The sequence below is a fragment of the Scylla paramamosain genome, chromosome 47 (genome assembly GCF_035594125.1).
Source record: "Scylla paramamosain isolate STU-SP2022 chromosome 47, ASM3559412v1, whole genome shotgun sequence".
Classification (NCBI taxonomy): domain Eukaryota; kingdom Metazoa; phylum Arthropoda; class Malacostraca; order Decapoda; family Portunidae; genus Scylla; species Scylla paramamosain.
In genome coordinates, this window is record NC_087197.1 from 6,168,818 (window position 1) to 6,184,037 (window position 15,220).

Below are 15,220 nucleotides of genomic sequence, written 5' to 3' on the forward strand. Positions count from 1 at the left end.
ACATAGTGCTCTTAGTAGGTGACTTCAGCACTAAAGGAATTAACTGGGAGAAGATGGAAGTGAAAGAAAATGTCGGATCATGGAGTGAAGAACTTATGCATACCATGATGGTGAATGCAGTGAAACAATGAAACAATGAGTGAATGAGCCTACAAGATGCAGAGGAGAAGAGCCTTCACAGTTGGACTTAGTGTTTACAAAAGTCCCAGAAAGTAGACAAAGTATGCATTGTCTGAGTCCACTGGGAAGAAGTGATCATGTGACAATAGAAATAGTACTACAGGAGGAAACAGTATTGCACAGGAATGAACAATTTAGAAATGGGAGACAGAACTATGTTTAGGCAAACTTTGCAAACTTTTATGGAAAAATTAACTGGAAAGAGCTATTTGAAAATAAAGCAGTGCAAGAAAAATCTGAGATATTTTTGAGCAAGTATAGAGAGGGGCTGCAACAGTTTGTACCAAGTTATAAAGTGAAAACTGGGAAGCATGAATGGTGTAATGCCAGGTGTGTAGAAGCAAAAAAAGAAAAAGGATAGAATATGGAGGAAAATGAGAAAACTTAACAGAAATACTAGGGAAGAGTACAGAAAGGCAAGGAATGAATAATATAATAAGAGAAGAAGAAAGAAATATTGAAAGTGACATAGTAAGAAAATGCAAGAAAGAGCCCAAACTCTTCTACAGATATGTAAATGGAAAAAAATTAAACATAGGGATGACATAAGTAAGTTAAAAAGAGAAGGAAGAATTTATGAAATTACTGAGATGAGTGAACTAATGAATGGGAGTTTTCAATTTGTGTTTACAAAGGAAACCAATTTTGTGGCACTGAGATTGAGGAAATATAAGAGATACAAGTAAAGAGACAAGAAATCAAGAAACTGCTGGAAGAGCTGGGTGTTAGAAAAACTATGGGACCAGATCAAATAAATGGATGGATATCAAAAGAGTGCAGGTAACAATTGGAAGAACTCAAATGGGATATAATCAGTAGTTCGTTGAAAGAAGGAAAAGTACCAAGGGAATGGAAAAGAGCTAATGTAGCTAACATAGTTCCAATATACAAAGGGGAAAATAAAATGGAACCATTAAATTACAGATCACTATCACTAACAAATATTGTAAGCAACCTTTGTGAAATAGTAATTAAAGATAGATGAGTGTAATTTTTTAAAGATGAAGAAATAATTAGAGAAAAGCAATTTGGGTTCAGGAAAGGGAGATCTGTGTCACAAATATACTAAGCTTTTATACAAGAATAATAGATGTAGTGCAAGAGAAGGATGGATGGGTTGATGTGGTATACCTGGATCTCAAAAATCATTTGATAAAGTTCCTCACAAACGTCTTATGTGGAAGTCAGAGAATGAAGGAGGACTAAAGGAAGCAACATTGAGATGGATGGATGATTATTTACTAATCATCCATCAGAGACACTAATTCAAGTTAGTATGAAATGACAAGTGGGGTACTGCAAGGATCTTTGTTGGCACTTATTATGTTTCAAATTATGTAAATGATATGACAGAGGATCTAAATAGTTATATAAACCATTTTTGCTGATGATACAAAAATAATGAAAATAATAAAGGATGAAAATAGCTGTAAGGAGTTACAAGAAGATATTGACAAGATACATGCATGGAGCCAAAGATTGAAACTAGAATTTAATGCCCCAAAAATGCCATATATTGGAAACAGGAAAAAGTATAAAGAGACTTTCATGGAATTACAAAGTGGGAGGAGAAATAATAGTGAAAAGTAATAAAGAAAAGATTTGGGAATAATAATCCAGGACACACTACCACCTGAAAGGCACTTAAATGGAATATTCAGCTCTACATGCAACTTGTTAACAAACATTACTGTGGCGTTTAACTATTTAGATAAAGAAATTTTGAAGAAAATTATAACAAGCACGGTACATCCTAAATTGGAATACGCAGCAGTAGTTTGAGCTCCACATAGAAAAAAAGATATACAGAAATTGGGGAAAGTATACAGAGGTTAGCGACAAAGATGATACCAGAATTAAAAGACTTAAGCTATGAAAAAAGACTTGAAGAGATGGGGTTACCAACACTACAAGAGAGAAGAGAAAGAGGAGACCTGATAACAATGTACAGATTAATAAACAATATAGAAAGAATAGACAGAAATGATTTTGTACCACAGATGGAGGACGAAGAGAGACAGATGAGGGGGCATGGGAAGAAAATAAAGAACAGTGGATGTTTGAGTTAAATCAAGAAATACAGCTTCCCATATTGAACTATTGAAATCTGGGGTGATTTGAAGGAAGAGCTGGTTGTGGCAAGCAGTGTACACGTCTAAACAGAAACTGGATAAATATGGTTATGGAAACAGGACAAAATGAGTTTTGGCTTGTGCTCTGTACAATTCAACTAGGTAAATGCAACTAGGTAAATACACATGTTCAGAGAGAGAGAGAGAGAGAGAGAGAGAGAGAGAGAGAGAGAGAGAGAGAGAGAGAGAGAGAGAGAGAAGCCTTCCTGCCAACTAGCATGTACACACACACACACACACACACACACACAAGTCGGATGTCGGTCTCGCCTCCTGTTAAGTTGTTACGACTTCTGTTATCGGTGAGTGATAGGAATATTACAGTTTTCTTGTTTGGATTGTGTATTATGATTTCCATTACCTGTTATAAGGGTGGAGTATTGTTTTTAGTTATCTGTTACCTGATTATAGGACGGAGTATTGCCTATGGATATCCGTTACCTGATAAGGGCGGAGTGTTGCCTATTTGAATCTGTTACCTGATTTAAGGGCGGATTATGGACTATAAATATCCGTTACTTTGTATAAGGGCAGATTATTGGTTATATGATATCCGTTACTTGGTATAAGGCGGATTATTGGCAAATATTTTATGCTATATATATATATATATAACAATATTTGGGCACTCTCGTGAGCCGACATAGGTGCGAGATGGTTCCATCTTGTTACCCATTATTGGGGCAAGAGGAATATTGCCTTATTAACAAGCCTGGGGGCAATTGACTTCCCAGATAACTATAGGGAAAAAATTTTTGATTTACAGTTGCCCTGTGTGTGAGGTTAAGGCACCCGTGGGGTTATAAAAGGAACTGCTGTTAAAAGGGGTGGCATCTTGTTAACATTAGCTGCCATGTCTAGGACGCCTTCTGATGCTTGCCCCAGTCCTGAGAGATTCAGAACTACCAGCATGCCACGCACCTCAGCTAAGGTAAAGGAACTACACAAGGGGAGTAAACATGATGAAGAAAGATTCAGATCCAAGAGCCGTTCTACTAGTCATGAGAGGTTAAGTTACTCTCGGTCAGCTTCCCCTTCTCCAAAATATGCTGGTGAAGACAGCATTGCGCCTTCTTTGGGCATGATTATGGATGCTTTGACTGAGTTGAGGAAAGACATGGACAAGCTTAAGAAGGAAAATAGGGCTGTGAAGTCAAAAGCAGTTCATAACAATGCTCCCCTGTTGGTGTCAAATAATACCTTGGTGCCTGATTCTCAGGAATCACAGGCAGGATTTTCTGGATTTAGAACTCCACTGAGGGAGGACAGTGATGAGGAAGAGGAAATCCAGAGGGATGTTCCTCATGATAGTATATTGTTACAAGGTGCTAAGAATTAGGGACCCACAGAAACTGTCTCAAAAGAACTTGACAAGGAAATTGCTGCAATGGTGAACCACCTGTTTATTAATGGCATGAGGCAGGAAGATTACAAAGCCATTGTAGAGGATGAGGTGACATTTAGACCAAGTAACTGCCATGCATTAACTCAAGTGGATTGCAACCCACAGGTCCTGGACGCGCTGCCTGCAGAGGCAAAGAAGGCAGACTTCCGCTTAAGGGAAGTGGGAAAAGATATTACCAAGGCAGCTACTATTGTTGTAAAATTAACAAAGTACACGAGACTTACCGTAGGTCAGTTGAAGTGTACTTCTAATTTTTCGAGGCAAATCACCTCTGCTGGTGCGGAGATTTCACATGAGAGTGCGTCACGCGCTGCCGGCAGACTTTAAAGCAAGGACTCGACATCCACATGATGAACCAATTAGGAAATTAAGTAACTTGTAGAGCTTAAGGTAGGGAGGGAGAGGAGGGCATGTGAAATCTCCGCACCAGCAGAGGTGATTTGCCTCGAAAAATTAGAAGTACACTTCAACTGACCTACGGTAAGTCTCGTGTACTTTGTTAATTTTACTTCGGCAAAATCACCTATCTGCTGGGCGGACATTTCCCATGAGGCTTTGAAGCCATGTGGATGACGAGGGAGGATGCAATAGTAGAGAGGAAAAGGAAATGCCCCACAAGAAACAGTACTATAACTATTATTCCATGGAAGGATCTTGTACATGAGACAATCATACAATTGGTGTATAAAATAAGGTACATTGCATCCAACTTAATCCAATCTACAAACAATGTTGAAAAATGGTAACAGTTCACATCATAAGATAAAGCTAAGGTACTAGATACTAAATACTTAAAACATCCGTGTACTGCAACACTGGAGTGCAGCAACAAACCCAAATTATGTCTTATTCTAGCACTGCATCCTGAAAGAGGTCAGAAGCAGCCACAATGTTCTTATTATAATATTTTGCAAAGGTAGATTCCCTAGACCAGCCCGCCTTAGCCATAATGCATGCGACAGGGACAGCCGCCACTCCAGCTTTTGAAGCTGCTGCTGGCCGCACACTACCAGCGGAAAACTTTGAGATGTCTATGCCTGACATGCGGAGAATGGTCCTGACCCAACGGGCAATAGTGTCTTTGGAAACTGATTTGTGGGGTTTTATGAAGCTAATGAGGAGCCTGGCATCAGTGTGCATCTCATCCTGTCTAAGCTCTTTAGTCACATCAATGTACCTCAGGAGAGTGCTACAGACACATAATCGTGGATCCTTAGGGTAACGATGGAATGTGACCCTGTTGATGTTAAAATTTGGTCTGGATTGTTTAAGAGTGCCCCCCAACTGTACTGAAATGGAGTGTTCATTAATGAGCATGTCTCTGAGTAACAGTAGTTGTAAAGTTTGAATTCTGGCAGCTTGAGTTAAGGCCATCATCATAACCAATTTTAGCGTTAATTCTTTAAGGGTTAATGCATGTAAGGGGAACATGGACCTTAGTTGCTCTAAGACAGGTTGGACGTCCCAAGTGTCAGTGTACCTGGGCTGAGGAGTTCTAAGATTGAAAACCCCTCTCATGAATCGGATGACCAAAGGGTGATTTCCTGCCCTGCATCCGTCCACCACAATGCCGAGAGAAGACAGGGCACCCCTCGCAGTGTTCACACACTCATAACCCACACCCCTGTCAAAGGTTTCCGTCAAAAAATTTACAATGTGACCTACAGTTGGAGAAGTGGGATCGACATTCCGTCTACCACAAAACAACGACCACCTCTGGACATGTGGGCGGTATTGCCTCTCAGTACCTGGTTTCCAGGAGGCCAGTATGATGTCCGCAGCAGCCGGCGAAACTCCTCGTTTCTGCAAGTTTTCCCTGACAGAAGGCATGCCATGAGCCTCGTGTGGGACATGATGGGATGTGGATCTGTTGTGGACGGGTGTGTTAGAACATTCCTCCTGTTCGTTATCAAACGTGGGAAGTCTATTAGCAACTGGAGCAGCATGCCCATCCAACACTGGGACGGCCACAGAGGAACCACCATCCAGCCTCGTGCTTGCTCCGCACGTAACTTCTGAAGGCACCTAGCAATTAATGAGAATGGGGGGAAAATGTAAGACAAATCAAAGTTTGACCAGTCCAAGGAAAAAGCATCAAAATATTTAGCCTCCGGATCTGGCAACCACGAACAGAATGTATTAACCTGTTTGTTAAGCCTTGAGGCAAATAAATCAATGGACGGTGTCCCAAAAACATTACACAAGGTAGTAAAAATGTGTGAGTCGAGTTTCCACTCATGTCTGTCATTAATCTTGCGAGAGGCTACATCAGCCAAGGTGTTGTCCTTCCCCGGTATGTGCGAGCATGTAACCCATGAGTCATGTTCCAGACACCAATCCCAAATCTGGGTAGCAACATCATTACAGGACTTGGACTTTGTGCCTCCCATTTCATTGACATAGTTTATGGCAGTGGTATTATCACAAAAAACTCTAACATGTCTACCTTCCAGCTCATGTTCAAATGCTTGCAAAGAGAATAGAATGGCTTTCATCTCCAGGATGTTAATGTGAAGCTCCTTTTCATTTCAGTGGGCATTTTTTTTATTAGATTTTTGTTGCCCTTGGCCAGTATCCTTCCTACATAAAAAAAAAAAAAAAAAAAAAAAAGGGACCAAGTACCACTTGTAATCTGACACCCCAAATGACCCCCCCAACCAAGGCTGGAGGCATCAGTAAATAAATCGATGTCAGTCCCTGGCCTAAAAATGTGTCTGTGGTGTCTGTCCACATTGTCTAACCACCAGGAAAGGTCTAGTTTCATGTCTGCAGTAATATTCAAAGGCCTGTCAAAATTACCATACTCCTGTTTCAAAGCGGCAATTTTTCCCCCCTCCAACTTCCTGTAGTGAAGTTTACCTAACTCCACTGCTGGGATCGCAGCCACCATGAGGCCGATCACCCTGGCCACTGCTCGAATGGGGGCAACATCTTTACACAAAAGTTCCGCACATCCTTGGCGAATTTTGATTAGTCTACGCTCAGGTAAAGAGGCAGTCATGAACTTGGTGTTAATAACATTGCCTAGGTATTCAATACATTGTGTGGGGGTGAGAACAGACTTCTCCATATTGATACAAAAGCCTAACCTCTGCAACAGAGAAATGGTGGCCTGAATCGCCTGAAGACATCCTGAGTAAGAGTTACTGCAAATTAATGTGTCATCTATAAAGCTGGTGATAGTGTATCCTTCCTGCCTTAAAGTAGCAAATACTGGCTTCATCAGTTTGGTGAAAAGTCGAGGTCCCTCAGAAATGCCATTAGGGAGGCAGGTGAATTGATAGATAACACCTTGCCATGTAAAACATAAAAATCGTTGTTGCTCATCTGCAACCCTAACAGAATAATAAGCATGCCTGAGATCGACAGAAGCCAAAAAATCACCCTGGTTGATGAGCCTGATGGCCTGTTCAAAATTTTCCATTTTAAAATGTTTATATGGTATGTATTTGTTTAACCTCTCCAAGTTAAGTACCAGGCGAAATTCCCCGTTTTTCTTTTCTCGCAAAAAAATAGGAGAGATAACCTGCTGAGTTTGTTTGTGTGTGACTTTAATGACTTTAAGCTGTAAAAGTTTGTTGATCTCTCCAGAAATTATCCCCTGTTGCACAGTGTTGAACCTGTATTCCAAATCATTAAAAAATAAAGGATGAACACTATCGACATCAATATCAAGGTGGCAATGCTGAACAATATCCAAAATGACAGGGTCACTGGTAATTTTACGCCACTCATGCAGGAAAGAGTGTAATCTGCCAGCTTCAAAACATGCACTTGCCTGTAAGTTTACTGGGGCTGCCTGCTGCAGCCGCCCCGGCCCTTGGAGTTTTTTGGCTCCACATCCTGACGAGTGGAAGGCAGTCGTGGGGCAGCCCTGGAGCCATACCTCTGTTGCCCGTAGGGTTGGAACCTGGCGTAATAACCCCTACTAGCAGGCTTGTTCCAATATCCACCAGGGCGTTTACCTGTGAACTTGCTAGTAAAGGCAGGCTTTTTCTGCGAGAACTTACTCCGCAGTTTCTCCGCTTCCTCAATTTGTCTGGCAGACTGGGACACATCGTCACCGAACAGAAAACGAGTAATTGGCACCTTATCTGAACAAAGATGAGCATATTTATAGTTTAACTCGCGTTTCATGACAAAACACCTGGCCAAATTGTTCCTGTGATTGGCATTGCCTAGCAATGCCAAGGCACCATTTAGCATGCTCACCTCATGTGCCAACTTGGGGTTACCTTCCTGTTCAGCCAAATCATCCAGCGCCACTAAGGATTTGGTGATAATGGTTGAAGCCCGCAGGATGTCCTTATTTACCTCCATCAAGCGGAAGTCTGTCTTCCTGGCATCCAGCTTCAGGGCCTCCAACACCTGTGGGTTGCATTCCACTGGCGCAAGAGCATGGCAGTTATTAGGCCTCTTGACAACATCGTCCTCACACATGGCCTTGTAGTCCTCCTCTCTCATACCATTATCAAAGAGAAAGTTTACCATCTCTGCCACTCTATTGTCAATGTCAGCAACCACCGTGTCAGAAGGACCAAAGGCCTTAGTGCCCTGAATTAAGGTGCTGTCAGCAGGGGCGGCAGGCATCGACACTGCCTCATCCTCACTCATCCTGGCCGAGAAACCAGAAAAAGTGGCAGAACAAGGAGGCGACAAACCCCTGCCCCCCAGAGTACTGTCCTCCACAGTCACCTGCGCCGACCCAGTAGGGGGTGGTAGTTGCTGTCTGTCTGCCTTCAAGGCCTCCACTTCACCCCGCAAATCAGTCAAGGCGTCCAACACAACTGACCAAGGGAGAGGAGCAGGAGAAGTGCCGCGGGAACCACGTGCGTCAGCACTGTTACGTAATCTCACGCAACCATGCCTCCCACTCAAGCGACGAGATGAATGATCCCTGTGCCTGTCGTCGTCATCTTGAGGGCGAACAGTGGACCCAGGGAGAGGAGAAGGCCCACAGAAGGCACGTGGGGCAGGAGGGGAAGGGGATCGAGAGGCAGAGGACGCTTCACCAGACTCCGACATGGCTGCCGCACTGCGATAAGGAGAACAAAGCCGTAAGCTTCCCACAGTTCCATCGTCAGTGGAGACTGACATACCAATAATACAACTCGCCCCAAAAACGGGTAACGAAGTTGAAGGCACTGTACCTGCGTAACAAGTATCGTGGCCTTATCTGAAAGAAAACAGCAAAAACTTGGAAGTCCGTATGACCCAGAATGACCGTGTCTGCCCGACGCGGCGATCAGCAAAGAACTGCCGGCAGCGCGTGACGCACTCTCATGGGAAATGTCCGCCCAGCAGATAGGTGATTTTGCCGAAGTAAAATTGCTTACTGTGCTAGACAAGGTGGCACGTGATGAAGAGCACCAAATTATTGCAAATGAGGTGGCCATGCTCAATGGTGCATTGGCATTATTGGGTAATGCCCACTACAGAAATAACTTGACCAGGCGACATATCATAAAGAGGGACATTAATCCCAAATATTCTCATTTGTGTGCTGACAAGGCTCCCATGATGGATCTATTGTTTGGGGATGACCTGTCACAAGCCACCAGAAATATTGAGGAGGCAGAAAGGCTGAAAACCAAGTTCACTTTTAAGAAGCCTACATCTTGGACTGCAAGCAGTGGCAGATTTGGTGGAAGTAAACAACGTAACTTTTTTGCCAAGGCCTCCTCCCATGGATTCCCATCCAGATATCAGCCATATGGTTTTCGCAGGATGCCCTCCAGTGGTGAACACAGGCGCTCCTACCCTGCTCAAGCTTGGACAACAAAAAATGTGAGAGGCCGGGGTCAACACAACCCCCGGCGTTAACCCAGGTGAGAGAACAATTTGAGGCTGGGCAACTTCACAAGTTTATCAATAAATGGCGTGTGATTACAAGTGACCTGTTCATTTTGGATATGGTGGAACATTGTCATCTGAATATAGATGAAGCTAACATCAGATATTTATTTAGAGAGGATATACAGTATGTCTTTAGTGAGGAACATAAACTGATTATGCATCAGGAGGTTAAAAAATTGTTAGAGATAAAGGCCATCATAGAGACACATAGACAGGATCAACAAATACTTTCACCAGTTTTTCTGAGGAAGAATAAGACGGGGGATTATAGGATGGTGTTAAATCTTGAAAAAACTGAACAGGCATGTAGAATATACTCATTTTAAAATGGAAAATTTTGAACAAGCATTACAGTTGCTTAGTCAAGGAGATTATATGGCTTCTATAGACCTTAAGAAAGCCTATTATTCAGTAAAAATTGCAGAGGAACAACAAAAATGTCTGTGTTTTTTTATGGTTGTATAAGATTTACCAGTTCACATGTCTACCTAACGGGTTTTCGGATGGTCCTCGTCTATTTACAAAACTTCTGAAGCCAGTTTTCTCTACACGTAGGCATAAAGGCCACAACATCACTAGTTATATTGATGATACGCTTCTGTGTAGTAGCTCTTTGCCGAGATGTTTTGATTGCATGAATGACACCATTCAGTAAGTCTCATGTACTTCTGTAATTTTACTGTACCTTTCTTGCTGGAAGTTTGCCTACATTCAGCCTGTTCCTAAAAAGGGTGACCATTCTAATCCCTCAAACTACCATCCTATGGCTTTAATTTCCTGCCTATCTAAAGTTTTTAAATATATCCTCAACAGGAAGATTCTTAAACATTTATCACTTCACAACCTTCTATCTGATCGCCAGTATGGGTTCCGTCAAGGCTGCTCTACTGGTGATCTTCTGGCTTTCCTTACTGAGTCCTGGTCATTCTCTTTTAGAGATTTTGGTGGAACTTTTGCTGTTGCCTTGGACATATCAAAAGCTTCTGATAGAGTCTGGCACAAAGCTTTGATTTCCAAACTACCCTCTTACAGCTTCTATCCTTCTCTCTGTAACTTCATCTCAAGTTTCCTTTCAGACCGTTCTATTGCTGCTGTGGTAGACAGTCACTGTTCTTCTCCTAAATCTATTAATAGTGGTGTTCCTCAGGGTTCTATCCTGTCACCCACTCTTTTCTTATTACTCATCAATGACCTAACACAAACTTCTTGTCCTATCCACTCCTACGCTGATGATACCACCCTGCTCTTTTCCACATCTTTTCATAGATGTCCAACCCTTCAGGAAGTAAACATTTCACACAGGGAAGCCACAGAATGCCTGACTTCTGATCTTGCTAAAATTTCTGATTGAGGCAGAGCAAACTTGGTATTGTTCAATGCCTCAAAAACTCAATTCCTCTATCTATCAACTCAACACAACCTTGCAGACAACTATCTTCTCTTCAGTGACACTCAACTGTCTACAATGAACATCCTCGGTCAGTCCTTTACTTATAATCTGAACTGGAAACTTCACATCTCGTCTCTAGCTAAAATAGCTTCTATGAAGTTAGGTGTTCTGAGACATCTCTGCCAGTTTTTCTCACCCCCCTCAGCTGCTAAATCTGTACAAGAGCCTTATCCGTCCATGTATGGACGGATATGCTTCACATGTCTAGGGGGGTTCCGCTCATACCGCTCTTCTAGACAGGGTGGAATTAAAAGCTTTTCGTCTCATCAACTCCTCTCCTCTAACTGACTGTCTTCAGCCTCTCTCTCATCGCCTCAATGTTGCATCTCTAGTTGTCTTCTGCTGCTGTTTTCATGCTAACTGCTCTTCTGATCTTGCTAACTGCATGCCTCCCCTCCTGCCACAGCCTCATTGCACAAGACTTTCTTCTTTTTCTCACCCCTATTCTGTCCACTTCTCTAATGCAAGAGTTAACCAGTATTCTCAATCATTCATCCCTTTTTCTGGTAAACTCTGGAACTCTCTGCCTGCTTCTGTATTTCCACCTTCCTATGACTTAAATTCCTTCTAGAGGGAGGTTGCAAGGCATTTATCCTTCAATTTTTTACTTTCGCTTTGGACCCTTTTCTAGGACTGGCATATCAGTGGGCTTTTTTTATTTATTGGATTTTTGTTGCCCTTGGCTAGTGTCCCTCCTACAAAAAAAAAAAGATACTCCTAGTATCTGATATTAATTAACTTAATTGCCCAAAATACCACCCAAATCACCCGTTCTCCCAAGCAGATCTCTGTCGTTTGAGTGTCAGGTTCCAGCTGAACTCCAATCAGCGTTGCATACAAAGACATGCCTGGTGGCCTGGTCACATGAGCCCATGAGATGGGGGTATGGGGAGTTGGGATGGCATGAAGCATGCCATCACACCACCCAACTCTTAGGACCAATTTCACAGTTGCTTGCAACGTTCCCAAACAAGAGTCTTACCAACCTGGCAACAGGCATTACCAACACCTCGATCCGATTTCACAATCATTGTTCATGTGGTTTCGGTGATCCCCAACCTGGTAACGATCATAAGAAAACAAATACCTCTGAATTGGTAATGTTGGTATGCTGGAGATCCCTTATTAGGCAAAATGAGTCAATTCATAACAAAAGAACTGACCACCCCAGCACTAAAATTGAGAACGAAAGACACGTAAGATTGAAATACATCACTGGTGCCTTCAACACATATTATCCTTCTACTGAAAACATGGTTACATTTTTTTTACATGGTTTTTTTTTACATGGTTACATATTTTTTGGGTTTTATGGAAATAGCCCTAGCATACTAATTTTAAGGCAGTGATTATTTATTTATCGGAAAAAATATGATGCCTTTTTTTTTTATCTTGATCTACCCATTGAAAGGGTTAGCATTTAAATTAATAAACTGAATTAATCTGAACCTAGCCTAACAGAAGCAAGCCAAGCCCTCTGATGGAGATGGTAATATTATTTCAATACTATCTAATATTTCTCTTAGATGACAAATTCTATACACCCTATGTGTATGTGAGGATTATCACAGTTTTAACCAAGGAGTTATTATAGATGAAATAAGGGTGACAGGTAGTGTGGTTTTCATCAGCTGGTGAAGTGAATTCACGCTGCCATCCAAATTCTTTTTAAATTTTATCACATTACTATTATAGCCTACAAAATGTTGTATTGTTAAATAATTTTAACATACAATTTAGGAAATAAGGCAAGTACAAGAGTATAAGAACTTGTGATATTTACAAGAAATAAATGTATTTGTAAGTTCCACCATGGAGGCCCAGCAGCTCCCAAGCCAGCATTACCAAAAGTTCCAATTTCTGGTAAGGATCAAAACAAACATTGCCGCGAAAAACGTCTGTGAAATTGAATTTGTTGCCGGTGGTGGACATCACCACTCATTGGTAATGATCACAAGAACAGGAAGCAACTGTGAAATACGCACTTAGTCTATGGCAATAACATCTTAATTTTTTTACTTGCTGCAGTTCACCAAAGGAACCCACTGCATTTCAGTTATTTTACTATAAGCTCTGGTTTTCACTCACAATGATGGTAGGGGTTTCAGTATGGTGAAACAAAAAGGAAGTGGAGAAATAAATAAATGATGATATGTTTTTTTCAATAAACTGCCTACAAAACCCCAAGATTTCTCTCTCTCTCTCTCCCTGCTTTCTCTTCTCTCCGTTCTTCTTTTTATTCTTTTTCCTTTGTTCTAGCCTTTATGATGATATATATATATATATATATATATATATATATATATATATATATATATATATATATATATATATATATATATATATATATATATATATAATATTATGACCAGACATAGCCACTCCCACAGCTGTCACTAGCTTGGGTCAGCTTATCCCTAGACTCAAATCTCTGTAGCCTAGTGCAAGGCACAATGAGATGAATCCAGGCACCTGCTGGTTGCCAACAACTGTTTGGCCTCAGTAGGTTGTCACCCTGTTTCACTCACCAACAAGGAAGAGAATGTAACGAATGCTAACTTAATCCCCCAAGCTGAGAAAGAACTAATTGCCCACATGTTGGGGACCATAGACAGCATAGACAACAACCAGTATGAGGTATAAAACCTCAATGGACTACTGCCCACTGTAATGGACCAACCCACATCCAACAAGACTATTATACACTCTTGCCAGGCAACAGTCTATCTGCAATCTTCTAAAGATGGATCCCCACCTCTGACAACACTGGTGGAAATTCAGGAAGAACATAAACAGCTGCAGCCTAGCACAAATATTATACAATCTTCTGGTCTACACAAATAACAACTGTGGGCCACAAGACCAGTCGCATTTAACAAACACACAACACACATGATGCCCAGACACACACAACCCACAACAGTACACTACATTTCAGCAGAAAAGGGGAAGAGAGCAGGTATTTGCTCCCTTTGGTATAGTGAACTAAAACAATATGGATGCCAGGACAATGTAGACTGCATAGAATCAACACTCAAGGCACAGGAGTAGCAACAAAACAGGACTGCACACACTCTTTCAAATAATATCTGGATTTGCCCAGATCATGGCCTCCCATAGGGCCCAAATACAGTGGATCCCCAGTTTTTTGTAGGATTATATTCCAAAGGCATCCATGAAATACTAAAATCTGTGTTATATTGACTGTGGTTGAGAAAGAAGAAAAAAAAAGCATTAATTAAACAACTCATCTCCTTGATTAGCTGCCAACTTGGTGAATTGGGAACGTGCATCATGTGCACAACACACCGACCACCACCACCAATCCAGGATGTTTGTACAACACTTACATAACATACCAAACTAAGGATAACAACCCATACACAATGTTGACTGGTGACAAAACCTGCTTCTGCGTGATCATCCAACCCAACTACTACCATCACTTACCCAATAGTAACAGCAATGTACAGCACTCACATGAACATGCCAACCCACCACCAACCCACAAACAATGTGAGAGTGGTAATGAAAATTACTGCTTGCACAACTAACCATCCAAAACCAGTTGGTGCACACTCTGCTTGTCAAAAGCTGACTGACTGTTGGCATTGCCCCTGCCACCTTATCAACAGGCAGTGTTGCCAAATATACATTATAAGTGCACCTAAACCCTTGCTCACTCATGACATACATTACATATACATTACACCACATTGATACTACCTTTAAAATGCCTATTGTCTCCATTAATAAGAAAAAGCAGTACAGGTACTCACTGATGATGGATGACATGAATGAGGATGATGAAGTAGCTGTGCAGCTCATTGGTGATGATGTACTGCACAGTGAAGCAGAGCATTTACATCTCTTGAGAGGGTGGCTCTTCATCTGAGGAGGATGCTGATGCTGTAGTTTTAGGTAGAGTTTTGTTTAAGAACATGGTGATGGGGGAGTTGTTGACATTGTTTTTTCATTGTATTTAGGACATTTTTGTACAACAGAATGGCTGTCAATGGCATTGGAGAACTTCCCAGCTCAAATCATGTGTGGATCCCATTTCTGTGCCATCTGCTGCAGGTTGTATGCTGCTCTTACTGTGTCAGACAGCCGATCTAATGTTAGACCCTCTTCCTTCTCCTCCTCTTCCTCTTGTGGTGGATCCTCGCCCTCATCCTCTCTGGCTGACTTGGTTAA

The 15,220-nt window shown here is 41.7% G+C and overlaps 2 protein-coding genes across 7 annotated transcripts in view; one reads left to right on the forward strand and one right to left on the reverse strand.

Moving 5' to 3' along the window:
* LOC135094836 (tetratricopeptide repeat protein 23-like) overlaps positions 1 to 15,220 on the forward strand; it is a 168,210-nt gene that overhangs the window by 69,813 nt on the left and 83,177 nt on the right. The window lies entirely within an intron of this gene.
* Positions 4,338 to 8,983, reverse strand: LOC135094852 (uncharacterized). Its single transcript, XM_063995300.1, has 2 exons — positions 8,868 to 8,983; positions 4,338 to 8,752 (listed from the first exon to the last, which is right to left on the reverse strand). Exon 2 carries the CDS (start codon positions 8,740 to 8,742, stop codon positions 7,504 to 7,506), a length of 1,239 nt encoding a protein of 412 aa, XP_063851370.1. The 5' UTR covers positions 8,743 to 8,752; positions 8,868 to 8,983; the 3' UTR covers positions 4,338 to 7,503.

Coding starts and splice junctions, on each gene's coding strand:
- LOC135094852 (XM_063995300.1), bottom strand. CDS start 8,742: ATGTCGGAGTCTGGTGAAGCGTCCTCTGCCTCTCGATCCCCTTCCCCT.